The 17,420-nt window shown below is 55.9% G+C and overlaps 2 protein-coding genes across 2 annotated transcripts; one reads left to right on the top strand and one right to left on the bottom strand.

Annotated features, from left to right (window-relative positions):
- Positions 1-699: 699 nt before the first annotated feature.
- On the top strand, positions 700-1,213 carry NCS57_00252100 (uncharacterized protein; the record flags this gene model as incomplete). Its single annotated transcript, XM_053052550.1, has 2 exons — positions 700-878; positions 973-1,213. The coding sequence occupies exons 1-2, from the start codon at positions 835-837 to the stop codon at positions 1,211-1,213; spliced, it is 285 nt and encodes a 94-aa protein (XP_052917796.1). The 5' UTR covers positions 700-834.
- Positions 1,214-3,157: 1,944 nt separating this feature from the next.
- On the bottom strand, positions 3,158-5,427 carry NCS57_00252000 (uncharacterized protein; the record flags this gene model as incomplete). Its single annotated transcript, XM_053052549.1, has 2 exons — positions 3,158-4,136; positions 4,817-5,427. 2 exons carry the CDS (start codon positions 5,425-5,427, stop codon positions 3,158-3,160), a joined length of 1,590 nt encoding a protein of 529 aa, XP_052917795.1.
- Between the last annotated feature and the right edge of the window lie 11,993 nt (positions 5,428-17,420).

Raw genomic sequence — 17,420 nt, 5'->3', positions numbered from 1 at the left:
TTTCAGATTTTTACTCTCTTCACCGCTCTGCTGGGTGGCAAAAAGGTCAGTTGTTGCCTGGATGGCTGGTAAGGTCATCCGGGTATCACCACAAGTGTGAGACACAGGAAAACTTTCCGGGGCGTGACAGTTGGGGCCTCTCTCATCCCTCACCTGAATTCCCAATGCAAGTCTGTAGCTGCTTGTTAACCATGTTGCAACATTGTCTCGCGCGGTTCCGGGATGTTGGGTTGCATGCGTCTGTCAGACTTTGTCATTGACACAAAAAATGCAAGTTTATCACGGATTGTCTGTCATGTGCTCAGGAACCCCAATTCAGGTACACCAGTCAGGAACATGAGGCTTCTAAGAGGTCCACCAGGGATGGATCAACATGAATAAGATGCTAACCGGCATCTTTGAAGTCAACACAGCTGTGGGCGGAATTGACGTACCGTGTACTCCATGGTGCAGTGCCCATGGCAGCCTAGAGCAGATAGTCACGGCTGTGAGGCGCAAACCTCCAGCTCCACCTCCTTGTCGTCATCCATGGCTATGAGTTTTTCCACTTCAACCGTGCTACGCACACACTTGAGAAAGGACCACGGCTTGAAAACAATCGTCCAAAACACACTTGTATTTTAGATCCATTGCTGACCATCTATCTGCCTCGTGGTTCGCAAAAAAATCGTAGCTCTTACTTATTAAAGTCCTGCTTCTCCTGCACCCCTTCTGAATCAAAGTTCCTCCATCTTTCGACAAACTATTAATACCCAGCTACGGGCCCCCTGGGAAGCATCCATCACCAAACAATATCGCACTCTAGCACGACCAACCTTCAAAAAACGTTTCAAAATGGCTCCTTCTACAGTCAATACCTCTACTATCGTTCACCCTCCGTACGTTTCTTCCCCGTGTCTCCCAACTCTCTCCCGAGCGAGAGTGACGCTTCCAGTAGACGCTCCTTGCTAACATGAACCGCTCACTTATCAGATCTATTTCCTCCAACACGCGCTCAGTGTCACCAACTGCCCCGACCAACACCAGCCAGCCTCCAGCTACCTCCGACAACACCACCTTCAGTTACATGCAGCCCGGCCCCACCGCCCCGGTCGCTGGCGACTCTGACGCCGATTTCAACCGCCTTTCCAACAACAGGAATCTCACTCCCATCAGACCCAGAGTCACGGTGCCAGATATGAGTCTGCTAGTGACGACGCCCAAGAAGTCCTAGGCAGTAGAGGAAACACATTCTTCAGTCGACCCGACTCCACAAAGTCAAAAAGGCTGCATGAAGCCAGTGGGGGGGGCTTCAGAGCAACTCAACACAGCCGGAACACAACTGAAGCTTCCATGCACCGAAGCTTCAATGACACAATAACAACGATCCGTCTCGACAACAAGTTTTCCCGACCTTTCGGCGCCAGAGACGGTCCCCCCACGAGCCCTTGTAATCTACCACCACGAATATTTCCGGGCCACCTTTCCCCGTCCTCAGATTGTTATCACCCTCGGCATTATGTTTTTCTGGATTGTCTGTTATTGTTTAGAAGGGGAGGGTGATCAGATTGTAGAATTCCCATTACCCCAGGTTGATGGGTCATATCGGCCAATTCGCATTGGCTAGGTAGCAGGCGTTATGGATAGAATGGATGTTTGGAGATATAGGTGCCTGGTTCAATATTAAAACTGCTTCTTTATACCCCTAAAACTTGCCCCTTCAGGCTCTTACCCACAGCCCGTGACGTCCTCCACCAGCCTCCGCCGCCCCATCCACCCAGCACCCGGGCCACAACATCGGGGTGCCGGACCTGGACTCCGATATTCGCGTCTCCGGCACCCGGGTCCCTCTTGTCTCCCCCATCCCCATCCCCGACACACGGCGGCCACCACGCAAGCCTAGGTCCCGGGTGTGGAGGAAGCGGGCCGTTCTGTAGGGCTCTCGGAGAATTAAAAATAAAAATAAAGGAGCGGCCATCGATCGAGACACAGACGCGCGCATCCCTCCCTCCCTCCGTCCATACATCGCACGCCCCCTCTCAAGGAACCCTTGTTCACCTGCTGACTGACTCTATGATAAATCTGGGTGCTGGCCGCATTGGCCACGGGTTTGGTATCACAAACCACACACACACAACGTTTCTGCATTCATCCATTCACTACCTGCTCTTCCCGCCTTCCTTTGCCGTGTCTTTCCCGCCGCCTCATTGGTGGCTTCGGCTCTAATCCCCTGGCTGCCTCATCTCTGCGCCAATCTCTCGCTCTCCCCCTCCCCCCTCTCGTTCCCTTCCAACTGCTTTGCCGTGAGATCAGATCCTTCGCCAGGGATCAATGCCTGTTGCGTTGTGTAACCAGCACCAAACACGTGGGACGTCGCATGGATTGCTTTCAACATCGTCCTTGAGTATTCACAACGAAATCCTCTACCTCCCACTCTCCGTCTCTCTGAGCCTGCACCGTCCCCCTCACCATAGATCTCAATGTGTCCTTGACGCATAAACAAACATGCTGCCCCTCTCGGTCTCCTTTGCTGCCCAACCCTCATCTGCAGGTCTGCCTTGATACCGGCCAGCCAGCATCGTCCTTCATCTTGGCTCGAGTTCTTCCTCTTTGCCCGCCCACTCTCTGTTTCCCTTGCGACCGAGTCTCCCTCCTGGGTATACTTGAAAACGCCTTCAAAATGCAACAACCTCCAGCAGACTTCACCAACCCTTGGAACTAATCACGCTGCTCATCTAGAGCTTCTCTTTCACCATCAAGGAACACAACCTCATACAGAGCTGCCCAACACAGAGGGGTCAGCTAAAATCAAATTCAACCAGTCATTTGGCCGCTTGTTCAGCCCTGCAAGCCTGTGGCCATTCCAACGTCCTCAACGCAACCCAACGCCGTCGGCTGGAAATGCACGAAACAGCCTCCTTCACAGGATCCCATCCGTACCTTGCTGGCTTCCTCGCTCCTGCAACAAAACAAAAACGGTATATGTGGTACATCACACCGATAGGACTATTGTACATGCTGTGGTGTCCTTATAGACACGAAATCCCATCACACCCAAAATCAAAAAATCAAACATCCCATCCGAGCTCCCCCTTCATCATGTAAAAATGTTTTGTTTCCTTTCATTATCAGTATGGCGCTGTCCCCTTGCGCCTCGTCACTGGAACTTTTCACGGTACTACCGCGGCCGTCCTGGAGCATCGGGCTTATCGATCAGGCCTCCAATATCAACTCGACTCGGCCGCTCCCCCCGAGGCCATGATTGCTCCCCCGGTGGGCGTGCCCCAGGCTGATCTGGCTGGGCTCGGATCGGCGGAAGCTGAAACGACGCTTGAGGCCGTGGTCCGCTCGGAGGAGGCAGTTCGCTTCGGGGAACATGATATGACGGTGGGCCTGCATATTCGGTACGGCTAGGTGATGCCGCATACGACGTCGCTCCAGCACCGACAGCAATGCGAGGAGACAGATTTGCCGGCAGCTGCGTTGAGGGCCCAGGAGCCGGTCGAGATACCAAGGGCATGTCGTTGAATCGGCTTCGTGTCGGGTCAAAGGGTGGCGGCACTGGCACTGACGCTGGCGGCGGTATTCGCTGACTATAGGCAGCCTGAGGAGTCGGCGGTTGAGAACCATAGGCATGCGCCACCTCTCGAGAGACAGGTGAAGGCGGCAAGGGATATCTCAAGCTGAGCATCATGACCACGAAATAGATGGATCCCTCTTTTGCGAGGCCGAGACGGATAGGAAATTGCCTCGGTTGGCCATCAACACCTCTGAATACTAGGTATTCTTGGCGGTCAAGCTGGAACCGCCCGATTTCCTCCGCCCCAAATCCAAGTCCCTGGATGATGTGGTCGAGCCGAGCGAGTATGGGAGGGAGGTAATTCGGTTCCTTTCTCGTCTGCTCTTCGATGAGTTGACTTCGAATCGACAATACCTTATCCCTGTCTGATGGAGCAACAACATCACTCAAGTTCTGTCCGTGAAGAACAGGGTGTCCCACAGCCTCAGTAAAAGCCGGTGATGTCTTTGCAAAGTCCATCTTCATATTTAGGAAAGCCACGGGCTCTCCACCTCTGGCAGCAGTCGGCAAAGGTGCTGGGTAATGGGTAGGGTCGGTGTTCGGTGTTCGTTCGAGGTACCTGGGAGCCATGTGTTCTCTGATTCAAGTGGTTAGCGAAATGGCACAACCAGTCCGTAAAAAGGGGACCAGCATACCCAGGGCCTACTGGCACACCCGAAGGGTATATGCTTAGTGGTCGCCTTGCTGCAGCATCCTGAGGGTGTGGAAACCTGGACGGGTCATAACGCGTATCTCGATCGTCCCTTAACCGTGGTCGACCCCTTTTCTTATGTTGAACATCCACGCATGACTCTTCCTTTCCGTTCGTCACGCATCTCGAGCATGGCCGTTGCGCTATCCTCAACATTAGCCCCTGAATCAACATCTTGCATCGTTTAAAGTTCAAGTGGTCCTCTGAGAAGAGCGAGTGCCAGGCCTCTCATCTTTGAACTCCAGCCCCTTCTTCACCAACACAGAGACGGCTTCTCTGATGGGGGAGGGGGGCTATCTATCGGAAGCTTCCATGCCAATCTGACAAGTCCACTAGGACATAGTATAATTGTGTGTCCATGTTATCCAAAAGCATGGTAGGCGCATTCGATATCGACAAACTCCAGGAAAACTTCAGCACACAACAGGGAGTGGATACCACATCGCGCAAGTGCTCTCAGGGCCTGACAAGAAGGAAGAATACGGATACATACCATCGCAACTATCTGCAAGTCAGCAGGCGAGGCTCAGGGGTAAGGGGTTATCTTCGCACGAGTTGCCACTTACCGAAGATGGGCTCGTTTGCAAGGAACACACGCAGAAGCCACATGGCCTTTGGTTTTCCTCTGCGATTTGGGCGAAGTCATTGCCTGGTTCTCAGCGCCCGTTGGCCGGGCAGATGGAGGATAGAGCGCAGGCGCTCCAGGCCCACCAGGGGGGATGTAGCTTGGCGGTTGAGACATGGACGGAGCGCCTGGTTGAGCATAGGATACAGGTCGTGGTGCCGTTTCCTCCGGCCTGCGATATGAGTATGCGGAAGCGTCGGGAGCTTCTTGCTGGAACAACCTTGGAAGCGTGGGCTGCATATTAATTGGTCCTGGGCGATCAATTGGAGGTTGTTGAGGCAGGTTACCTCGATAGGCATCCTGACGATTGGGATTTGAATAGCCAACAGGTACTTGGCCACGATCACCAGCTTCTTGGGGCGGCTTCGGGGGGAGGGGCGGAGATCCTGACATGGGCGGAGAGGGATATGCCCGAGACCGAGCAATGGCGTCCTGCTCTGCTCTCTCGGGTGCCCAGGTCAGATCCAAAGCTATTTGCGCCAGGTCTGTGATGCCTCGGCGTTGGCCGAGAGGAATAGAAGTTGTATCGAAGAGGGGGCTATTGGTGACCATGAGGGGAGAGGTGCTGCAGGATGATCAGTCGGCTGGGCAGAAAGGTCCCAATCCAAACCAACAACAACAGGCAGGGCCTTTGGTCAAGGCTGGCCTTCCTTTCAGGCTGTGGACTCCAGATGTATGGTAGAGGTTGGTATCCAGCTGCTGACATGCACCCGTCAAGCGCCCGCGGCAGCCCTGGATCCGCAGGCTTCCCCGGCGATGGGCTCGTCTGTCGAAAGGACGAGGGTTTGAAATAACAGGCAGCTCTAGCCAGTCGGAAGAGCTAATCAGGCCGTCGAGTCCACGGCTGCAAGGTTGTCGAGACTGATGAGGAAAGAAGGCTGCCCCGCTTCGAGGATCTGCAGAGCTGAGGTGGCAGGAAAGAAGGACAGGTCCAGGAGATGCCGAGTATTAAGCTGATGTTTGGAGCGTTTCGCTGCGGCAGCGAGGCAAAAGGCCAAGGGTCAGAGGAAGCGACAAGCGAGGGTGAGGACGAGGAGCCGTGAGACGAGATGCTGCACCCGTGATACTAACAGGATGGATCTTGGGGAGGGTTGGTGATACGACATGAGGCCGTGCAGTTGGATGTCGAGACGGAGTCGGGCAGCTGCAGATGTTCCCAGGACCGGAACCTGAGAGGCGGAACCGGACGAAGGAGGACGGGGAGAGTTAAGTCTTTCGGGCCCTTCCTGGCCGGCAGGCCGTGAGCACAACAAGTCGGACTGCGGACGGAGGCTGGACGGTGGCCCGCAGTCGGTTTTTGTGTGACTGCTGGGGCTGCCGGGGGTGGGCGGCGCGATTGAGATGCAGCTGGGATGGGTTCAGGGTTGATGACAGGGCCTCGGAGAGGACCCTGGCTCCGATTTTAGAGTGGCTGCTAGTCAAGGGTTCCGGTAGAGGTCCATGACGAGAATTCTCCGCCTGTCTTGGGCCCCAGAGATGCGTCAGAGGTTTGCTCGCCTGTGTTGTGTTGGGCTGGCCTTTTTTTCTGTCTGGGCGCGCAAGGAGCAATAAGACACGATACGCGGTTGTGATTGGGGCGTGCCTGAAGGCGAAGGAGTGTCACCAGAGGATGAGGGCGATGATGAGAAGGGAGTCTTCAGCCTTTCTCGTCCGTTGCCTGTCTGAGCTTGACCAGAACGGACCTGTCTTATCGGCCGAGGGTGTATGCTCCTCAAGTCTACCTTCCTTGCCTGCCTTCCAACCTGCCTACCAACCAGCAGCTGTAGGGGGGGCGTGAGAGCTAACAAAGGAAGACGAACAAGGGCTGTCAAGCTGGAGAGCTGTATGGAGTGATGGGAGCCGTCGACAGAGACGGGCGAGCGCCGACTGGCTGGGTAGAAATCGGCAGGCCCGAATGGATGGGATTGACAGAAAACGATGAGGAGAAGGACAACCCAACGGCTGGGAATTCGAGCAGCAAAATGGAGAAGCCGCCAACCAGCGGTTTTAACTAGACCAAGGCGAGAAAGAGTCAAGGGAAAAGATGTGGACGAGGATGCAGATGCAAGCGCGGACGCAGATGCAGCCAGATGCAGCACAGCAAGACGCAGCTCGAGTCCGACCGGTAGGTTAGGTATCCGTAGTCTCGTCTTGTAAGTATCAACTAACTTGACGGACCAAGGTGAGCTAAGCCTAGGTACCAGGGCGGTATGGCGGTGCCTGTGGAGATGGTCGATGTGGAGGTTGTCCACGGGCTCTCTGCCCGGCCGAGGGAAGAAGGGGGGGGTGGAGGGGTGAAGCCAGAAATGGGCGAGGGGCCCAGCAAACCCAAGAACGCAGCTAGTGTCAAATTGCTCGGTAACCCTGCAGAATCGCAGAATAGCAGGCCGATGAAGGGCACATGATGTATATTCATGGGTAGGGATTAGGGCAGTGAAGGAGGAGCCGAGAGGCATGAAGCGGGGGATCAATGTTAGTTATCAGAGGCGCGGCGGGGGTCAACAGCAAGGCGGGACGACGACGACGGCATTGGCATTGGCATTGGCAGGGACGAAGCCATCAGTATCAGTCAGAATTCATCAAGCTCGGCTAGGTACCAAGAAGCGAGGGCGGGACTGGAGCCTCATATCAAGACAGAAGCAACAACGCCTAGCCAAAAGCCACGGCACAGCTCTATGAGGCCACTTGTGGATGCAGCAGAGACAACAGGATAAATAAGAGGGTGAGAGCCCAGATGAAGTCGAGCAGAGAGAAGCATTGGCCAATTGCTGAGCCTAGGTGAAGCAAAAGTGGGCTGAGTTGCAGTTGCAATTCATCAAGACCAGCGCGGCGCGTGGTGGCATGGAGCTTTGGGCCCCAGGAGAATCAAAGCGTCAGCGGAACGTTAGTGCTTCTCTATTCCAGATCTGAGGAGCCCGTGAGTGCCAATCCGAAGCTGATGCTGCACATCATGTATCTAGCGGCGCAGATACAGTGTTAGTTGTCGAGTAACAGCACCACTGGGGAGCCATCTCGTCTGTCGGTTCAATGGCACGCGTACAAGGACCACGAAATCAAGGTTAGGCATGACGCTCTGGTCTTCCTTGCCCATCTAGTCCAGTCCGTCCAGTACTTCGTGGCTAATTGCGGAACCAGGTACCGAAGGCCTGTAAAGCTTGAGCTTCGCAAGTTGGCAGGAAGGGTGTGCGGGTTGCGTCTCCTTCGGGCGTGGGTGTTGAGGTTGGCGTTGGCCACAGCGTTGGTGCTGGTGTTGGTCCTTGGCTGGCGTTGGCGTCAGTGAGCGGGCTCTCGGGGTCAGGGTGGAGCCTGGGTCCCCAGCTACCTGCCTGAGCTGAGGAAAGCCAATGGGTATGGGTAGGTAGACATATTCATCGTTCGGCCGCCGCTCCGACTCGACCAAGTCCCTCTTGATGCCTTGGCAGGAAGGGGCCCAGTCACCATATGAGACCGCGATGCTGCGTACGCCGTGAACCTGTCGGTACGAAGGAGGCCAGGAAGGATGCCCTGATGGCCGGAAGCCCGGGGTATGAAAGACAGGGGCCGGGGCTAAGACCTGGGAATGGGACTGGGACTGGGATTGTTTTGGAAATGGGGGGGCGGATGATGCAAGAGATGATGTTGGAGAATGATGGGATGAAAAGAAGAAAAAAGCCGGGGGTCGCCTTTCCCTGGGCTCTCTTGCCTTGCTCTCCCTCACCCTGCCCTTGTCTGCCATCCACAGCCAATAGCCGGTAACCCAAGCTCTGGTTAGGCTTGTTGCGGGCATGTGTAGACGCTTTAGTGCAGGCGGTTGCGCCGCAATTGGAGGGCTCTTGTGCTCGTTGCGGGTTGGGATGGTTGGCGATCCTAGTGGTGGTCTGCTGCTCCGGCCGGCAACATCCAACGTCGCCCGCGCTTCGCAACTACAGCACGCGCTTCCTGCTTTAAGCCCCGGGAGCCTGGGATGACACGGCCAGCCTTGGTTGGGTGTGGTAAATTTAGCCAGAGGTTACCAGCGGCGGCGGCGAAGCGCAGCAGGGTTGAAGGTAGCCCTCGACATCCATGGGATTGGGACTCGAGGAGATGGGAAAGTGCGAATAGTAGCTTGGATTCATGGTTGTCTTGGGTGGTGGCGTTGGTGGGGATGAGGGATGCCGGCGCATGCCTCTGCCTGAGTTAAACGGACGCCTGGTCGAGGTCGTGTCGTGTAGGTTGTTGCGATGACATTTGATCAATCCATGGATGTTGCTCCAGGCCAGGTCGGTCCCTACGCAGATAGGCTCGAGGGGCGGCCTCTTCATCTCCATCGATAGCTGCTTCCCGTCCGCAGTTCCATATTTAGATAGAAGGTAGCAGGGAAGTAGTTATCCATAGCACCTGCCTCCACTTCCAATCCCACTGCCAGCTGCCATGGCAAGGTCCAGGAAGGTTCCTCTAACGAGAGCAGAGGTTGGGGTTATTAGTCACCTGCCAATAGCCGCTCTTTGTTCAGTGCACGGTTCCGCAAGTCCATTCACTCACAAGCGGAAGCTCACTCTTTCACTTTCTCTCTTCCACTCTCCAACCTCAATCGCTGGAAACCAACCTACCTCGATGTAGAGGTGGTAGCACGCTCAGGAAGCTAAATGTACGATGCCGCAAGATCTGGTACCAGGGTGCAAGGTTCAGCCCCAGCACCAGTCAGTCCCTCGGTTGCACCACATGCTGCTCTCATCCCCTCGTCCATTGATGATACTCGGTCCTCGATCAGATGGCTCCCTCCCGTCCTGCTCTTGAGTCACAACGACGACACAACCACGGCATGTTGAGCAACACAAGACACCGCATCAGCTCCCGCCTTGGGGGAGCACCTTTCCCTTGTAGACTGGGAGGCTGCTTCAGGAGCACAGCCTAACCAACCCCGGAGGTGCTTGGCTGACACTGCACCAGCGCCTAGCATTTCCCAGGACCCAGGAAATCCACCTCGATCAACGGCCATCCCAAGTTAGCGAGTTAGCAAGTCGTCATCTCTGCCGGCCCGGCGCGCATCGGCAGCCTTGGTATCTGGGGGGAGGGGCTGAAGCACCATGCCGTTGAGACAAGGAGCAGAGCTAGTGTCTACAGGGCCAGCCCCCCTTCGTTCCAGTGCCCTATCAGCCTCACCTGAGATGGATGCTACACTCCTCAGGAGTCTGTCTGACAACACACATCTGGGAGACACCACTCAAGCGTACACCTTTGAAGAGCAGCAAGAGGTGTGAATTCCAGGACCAAGGAAACCTTTCCAGCGAGTCTGGGTTTGCAAGCAAGAGCGAGTTGTGGGGACCTGGAGGCTGGGCTGCCCAGCAGCCTCTCTCCCACCCACCTCTCACGCACGCAGAATCCAGTGAGTAGTGGGCCATTCCCCGCTGTGCGGCTGTCACTACCAGGTGCTGAGTTGCTTGGCGTTCGCTTAGACTGGACCGGACGCTCTCTTTGGCGGGCCTATCGCCTGCTTTGACACGAGACGGAGAAAAAGGCACAGTCCAGACGAAAATGTTCCCTGATACACTCTTTCTGGGCTTCATGGTGCGCTGCTTGTGGATGGTCTCGAAGGATCCCGAGTCTTGCGTTTCCTAATTAGGGACCGTCCCCATGACGTTGCCGCACCCTCTAGCAACGGTCGGTTACCAACTAGTGCAATCCCAAAATCATACCGGCCGCTACGACATACTTTGCATGTACGTACCTGCTCATTGGAGACGGAGGAATAGATCTGGGCCCTGCCGTAGAGGTGCGGGCCAAGAGGAGACCACCTCGCCTGGCTGGATGCAACAGTACCATCGCGGGACGAGTCAACGCATGAGGGCAGAAAATTTCCGTTGCTCGCGAGTGTCGGATCTCACACATCAACCTCAGGCTTGGGACGGTGTCAGGCCAGCCCGATGCCCTTGTCGACCGAATGGATAATGACAGGAGTTGTACCTACCTCTTGCGGGCGCCACACTAATAGCATATCACATCTGTATCGATGTCTGCAGCCCTGGAGAAAATCTCCGTGGCCCGGGGTGTGCTGCCGTCAACGTGCGGCATCTTCACAGTTCACTGACTGACTGCTGCTCCCCCGGCCCTCCTACTCCGAGCGGCCGCTCCCAACTGCATCCCAGGGCGACCCCGTCCGTAGCCTTGCAAGTTCGGCCATGATGAAACGACCAGTTGCGCATCATCAAGCCAGCAGATAAATTCTCGCCCAGTTCAGCAGGCCACCCATACCCAGCACCATCGTTGATGATCGCCATTCTCCTGGGGTGGTGACATGCCAACCTCCCTTTCTAATCTCAGGGCTCGGGATAAGCTCCGGGCTCTGCAGTTGAGATTCCCTTTGGCCCATGGTGGGCGGGTTTGATATCCCAACGGCATCGCTCCAAGGGGAAAGAGATTGGCTCGCCACTGTTTGGATTCGATTCCTGCCCTGGCCTACCCTCCGAGTCGAGTCGAGTCGCCTGAGTCGGGAACTTGATCCCTGCTCTGCTTGACGGAGCCCCGGTGCCACATCGTCACAATGATTACCTCGAGAGATTCCAGCTCCAGGTAGAGAGGTGCCGACCGACAGGTCACTTCATGTTAGAATTACGTCTGTCGAGGCGTAGCCGCGACCGTTGGGCCGGCCCAGCTCTAGGCCAATGGCTAAATGTCCCGACCCAGGGCGCGGCTCGCCCGCCGTCCCGTGCTTGCTCGTCCTAGCTCCCAGACCATGGGAACCTTGGCTCCCAGTGCGAGATGCCACGGCCCAACCAAGGAAGGCTTCATTGTACATGACAGGGCACTGACAAGGCAAAATAGACGGACTGGCAATGGATGTTGATCTCGTCCTTCTGCCCCTGCCTGCTGCTCCATCGCATTCGCAGACTATTCTGCACGCGACCTGCCTGTGGCGTAGGCTATAGTCTACTCAGCTCGGAGATGATGTATTCAAAGCTGTCTAGTTCGGACTCGTGCGTGAATGACGGGGCAGCGCACGATGCCTCTGGTCTGGTCGTCGTCGACGTTGCTGCAGGCAATACACGATGCCGCCTCGGAGAAAAGAGGCTGAGAAAGGATGCAGCCTTTAGCGACGACGGTGTGGCAAAGGGTGAGACATGCCGCTCAGAAGAAAGCTGGAATGGACTCTCTGGCGACTCCGGCCAGGTCCAGACAGACGAACTGGCGTGATCTTGAATCGACAATCGCTTGGCTAGCCACGGTGACTTGTCCAGACCCTTCCCCTTCCCACGCCCCATACCACCTGTCTAGAATTGGATTAATTACCGGCAAACTATCGCGTCTGCACATGGCATTACGGGTCTTGGCATTTCTGGCTGAAGCAACCTTGACCAGCACGGACGACGGACGGCTCAGAGCGATAGGTACTTGACTCAACTGGCAACCATTCGCCGGCATGGATTCTGCTTCATCCTGGATCTTGACTGAGCTGGTCCAAGCAGAAGCAGAGGGGAAAATGGCGGCAAGCCAAGGCGACTAACTCACCCTGGCAGCAAGCCACGGACCCAAGGCTCAGGGCCTGAGCTTCAGAATGTGGGTGCGCCTCAACGCCGTTTTCTTGCTTCTTTGAACCAATGAACCAACGAACCACGGCCGCAGTTCCAAAGCCGTTGAGCCAGAGATGGTACTAGCAGACAGGGACGGCCTTCAAGCCACGGCCATGCACGCAGATCCAGCTGCCGAGTTTCCCAGAGCAAGACCACGACCCAGAGGCCCATCACACCTGTCAGACTTCACCTGAGACATTCAGCATGTGGCCGGAGATGATGCCCTCAACAGCAGCCAAGAGACCTGCCGTTTTGGAGTCTGGTCGTTCCGGGCGTTCCTTTTTCAGTCGTGCCGACATCGTGGCTGTCGCCAGCTCACCGAGCAAACCCCTGTCCAGCTGTCCTTGAACCAGATCCCCACGCCAGTCCCTGCTTGCGAGTTGCATCCATTCCGTGCTGACGGTGACTATGCAATTGCTGTCAACATCCCACACCTCGACATTGCCTCGTGGTCTGATGCAGCTTAGTGCCGTGCCTTGGCACCCTCGACTCCGGCGTGTCGGTGCTGGGAGAGGGCACTGTGATAGACAGGAGGCTGCCAGGAGGCTGTGCAGGGCGAGTCAGGTACCTGCTGCAGTGCGCAAATGGGCGCAGACCGTGAAGTCATGGCTGCTGGCTTTAGACTCAGAAATACGTCCATCCATCTACGAGCTAGGAAGAGTTGCACGAGGTCAACCAGCGGATCTGGTTTCCAATTGGCTCACGCTCATCATTGGAACTACAGAATTATGATATCGCGCCCACGACACAGCATTGACCTGCCAACCAGCTCGAGGACTCGGGTTTGTTCCTGGGACGTATCTTTAGAAGGATATTCGTATAAAAAGCGGTCCAGCCGCACAAATGGCCACACCAGCAGGATGGTTGACTGTGGATATCGGCGCCAGCCTTTACTGGGCTAGCCGAGTGGCTGTCAATGAATGTTCTGTGAACCTACTGTGCTGTGCCGAGGGAGTATGTGACGCCGTCATGTCTTCAGAGCGGTGCCGCTCTCCTCCCTTTACTTTTGCGCAGCGTTAATTTCAATCCGAGAGACTACAGTACGTGCGATACGACTCGATGTCTCGTCCCGGGGCGTCATCGTTGGATCGGGGCCCAAATGGTTAGTTTTTGCCTCCAGACAGGCGCCCTCGGTGTGTCTGGGTTTCCTTGCAGCTGGGGCAGTCTACTGTACAGCACAGTACCGAGGCGAGGGTTCAGCAGAGCTGACTAGCGATGCTTTCCGTGGGATGTCTTAGACAAGGGAACTTATTTGGCGACTGGTTCACAGAGTTGAGAACTCTGGGGTTTCATGACGCGGGTGTTGTCGGACCTGTGGGCGGATGTGGCGCCCTCTGTGTGCTGTGAGACATTGGCGAGAAAGATGTTCCTATCGTGGCAAAGTAGAAGAGTCTGGAGCCTTGGAGACGCGGCTGACAACCTCCATTTTGACGATGTTGAGCCGCGTCTGGGAGCAGCGAGATGTCGTCACATCGAACGAGTGAGGCGATCGAGCAATTAGGGGTTCTACTGGCCGATTGACGACGGCATGTACTCGATCAAATGCCATGCCAAGAAGCAGAAAAATCACCGTGGAGCCATAGGATGGGTCCTTGTTGAAGCTGTCCCCGTCACAATGACTTTGATAAGGGGGGTTGTAGATAGCGATGCTACCCTGCACCGCATCAGCAGAAGACAAATTCTCCTCGGCGTACAACGACTCGGGCATCAAAAGAGGCGTCGGATGCGAGATGCGCGATCGCCTGTTACACAGCATCCCATAGATATAGTACATGGGGCATAGAGAGGCTGTACAACGGACGTGTCGCAATAGAGCTTGAGGTTCCAAGACAACCATGGGCCTGTTACCATACCTCTCTGGCAGCGCAAACCACCTCAAGCCAAGCCCGTCCCCTGTCTACCAGCCCTGGCCACCCAGGTGCAGCGGGACTGGCCAGCAGCTTGTTGGCCCTGCATGAACAGGCCGCGCGGGCGGTAAGCAATATTTCACTGCATTGTATTTTTATTTTTATCTCCATACCTAACTCCCGTACTAATGTGCCTCTGTTGCGGCTGACACGCAGATGGCTGGGGCACATGAGCAGCTGCACTGGGCCAGAGGCAAGGCTTGGTGGGGATGATATGATGATGAGCAGGCTGAACTTCTATTCTCTTCATAGTGTGTAGACGGGTAACTAGATCCGAACCGATAGTAGGGGACTAGACACATAGTTGAACATGAGGTGGCCAGCAACACTAGACCTATATCGCAGCGTAGGTACGTGGGCAAGCATATGCCCGTCTCTATCTAGGTAGTTTTCCCATCAATTGGGCGGATGACCCGGGAATGGCGTCTTGCCTGTCTCGCCTCCAGCTGCCTAGGTTAGGTAGGTTGGTTGTGGGTTTTGTTTTTAACTTTTTGCCAGTGTTGGGTCGCTCCTCTCTCCAGCGACCAGGCTTATTCGGTCAGGTCAGTTGCCGAAACAAAGGTGCTCATGCCAAATATACGAGGAAGGAGCGGGTCCCTACTCCCATGTAGGCAATCCGCCAACACGACGCTGCCATCATCTCCTTTCTTCTTCCTTCAACATCTGGCACCAACAACAGCAGCAGCATCATCTCGCGATACCAAGGCCTCCACCCACCACTGCCACCACGTCTTGGCCCGACTAGGTAGGCTGGTTCCCAGAAGTGGCCTTCAGAAACGACCAATAGCGTCTCAAGTCGGATCGGCAGTACAGCAACAGGGTCGCCGACCTTGCAGACAATCCACTTCAACAAGCGGGGAAAAGAAACGGTGACGCAAAAGCACCAACAGGGAGCCCAGGCTCCTCCGATTCCACAGCGATACGCGTTCTGCATATCTCTCGAGCAGCCAGTTTCGTCATGTTCGATACAGCTCCTTCATAGTAGCTGTTGACCAGCCAGTCTAGCGTTTTCTCGCGATACTAGGACCGCAGATCACTCTCTCTGATGCGGCATCTTCCGTTCTATCCTGGAGCCGTTATTCCAACCTGTCCTCCACCGGAGATATTTCGCAGCAAGCCAGGCGTCATACCTTACTTGCAGACAGTCAGTGCCGCCACGAAATAGCTCGACGCCGTTGCTAGGATTTGTCCGGGGGAGGGTGGACAGGTGCCCGGCCGGAAACTCGACCCCCGAACTACTTCGGCCTGGTGCTGAGTCTAAAGACCTGGGATCCGGACAGCCATGGCACAGTCCTCTTGCTGGCACCTCCGTCCTGGGAGCACTATCCAAGACATGACAGGGTCACCCCTGCTCCGATGCGCCGCTTGGGAAGCTCAAGGACACTTTCGGTAGGGGGAAGGACACATGGCAGTGGAACCTCGCCTGTCTCTCCACATGCAGCCCAGCATCGTCGTCAGCGGGCCTTGATTGCCAACCAGGTCTTTCACGAGCAGCTCCAACAAAGAGTGCACCTGGGCTCCCACTGCTAGCTTCCCTCTTGGGCTGGCCGCAGCGTGCCAAACCACCGAGTTGCTACTTACGGGTCCGAAGCCAGGGTCTGATAGCCTGCAAAGGCTATCTCCAGCGGGATTGAGTTTTCAAGTGCGGCGCAAGAAGAAACTTTTCATGCAAATGCAAACAAGCGTTGCGTTGCTCCCGTCTCCCTCTCAAAGTTGCGGCGGCAGTCTGACATCGGGCTTGCCTATCGTACGAGCCTGAGGGTCCCGACCACAGTCTGTTTCGGTCGAGGATCCAGCACGGCTCAGCTCAGCTCAGGTGAAGTGCAGCTCTTCAACATCGCTCACCTCACCGGTTTCCCATGGCTTGACAAGCTAGCCGCGGCCTGCTAACAGCAACCGCGATTTCAGAGTGCCATGGATCATGGATTAGCCCAGTTGCCAGACCATGCTCCCTCGCCCGGTACGTATCGCTCGCACTCCAGATTCGATCATACGCCCGGCAGCTCCCAGCAGCTTGGAGGCGGGCGGGACCCTCCCCCTGGTGCGGCCTTTTGACCTTTTGGGTAGAGCCGAGTAAACGGCGAGCGTTGATTCCCTGCAGGCCTGCTACTACTGTACGATCATCTAGGGTGGCATTTCATCTCATCAAACCCCACCAGCCAGGATCCTGGGCTTGGACATTTGGAATTGACGCAAGACGACGAGTGCTACAGGCCCGGCTCTGGACGCCCGACGTACATGTGCCCTGGCTTGCCCCCATACACGCCTTCCTGCTTGGACGGAGGCCCGGGGACTCTCTTGACAACACCCAGCTGGTTGTCAGCCTTGACCACGGCGGCTGGTGCCGTGGTCGCGGTTCCGATAGGGGCAGCGCTATTGGCAGGCTAGGTAAATTTCCGTGACAAGGGTGGTCCTTGGAGAACATGATATGATATGACGATGTTGTCCACCATCACGGCGATGGGCTCTGGGGGTCAACTTCTGACCAAGCCAGATTGGTTCCACCTCTGCAGACTCCGTTGGCAGCCAACTCAATACGTCACCTTGCACAGACTTGGCTCTGTCGCTCCAACCAGACGCGGGCAGATGCTATTGCTGGAGGTATTCGTGCTGCGGCCTCGATAGCTTGGCGTTGAAGGAATGGCGGATAATGGGGGCATCTCATGGCGCGGATCAGCTCTGCCCAATGGAGCGGCCGCAGCACTCCAACAATAAGACATCACAGGAGTCAGAACGCTCCGCTCCCCTTGGGATCGACAGAATCTCCGGCTTGTCTCGGGCCTCTTTGTGGCCTTGTCTTGCTGCACGAGACCACATTCAACTCTGCCGTCAGCATGGAGGCTTCAAGCCCCCTGCCGTTGACCAGACGGAGATTTTCTGGTTGTTGTACGTCGGATCGAGGGGAATTTGATGTCGATTGCAAAGACTCTGCAATTTCTCGGGGTCTATGGCTCGCAGAATGCATGCCTGGTTGGTTTCGAGCGATGCACACGGCCGTTGTGCCGCCGGCCCTGCCCTGATCAAACCAAGAGTTGCAACTGCCCACACATGAGCTTTCAACGGGGCAAGTTGTCTGGCAGTGCTATCAGGGAACGCATGTTCAACGGCAGATGGAGGATTCCCGAGACATGTA

Source organism: Fusarium keratoplasticum, chromosome 2 (assembly GCF_025433545.1).
Source record: "Fusarium keratoplasticum isolate Fu6.1 chromosome 2, whole genome shotgun sequence".
Taxonomy (NCBI): domain Eukaryota; kingdom Fungi; phylum Ascomycota; class Sordariomycetes; order Hypocreales; family Nectriaceae; genus Fusarium; species Fusarium keratoplasticum.
The sequence above is the reverse complement of the archived record's forward strand: the minus strand, read 5'-3'. Positions and strand labels throughout refer to the sequence as shown.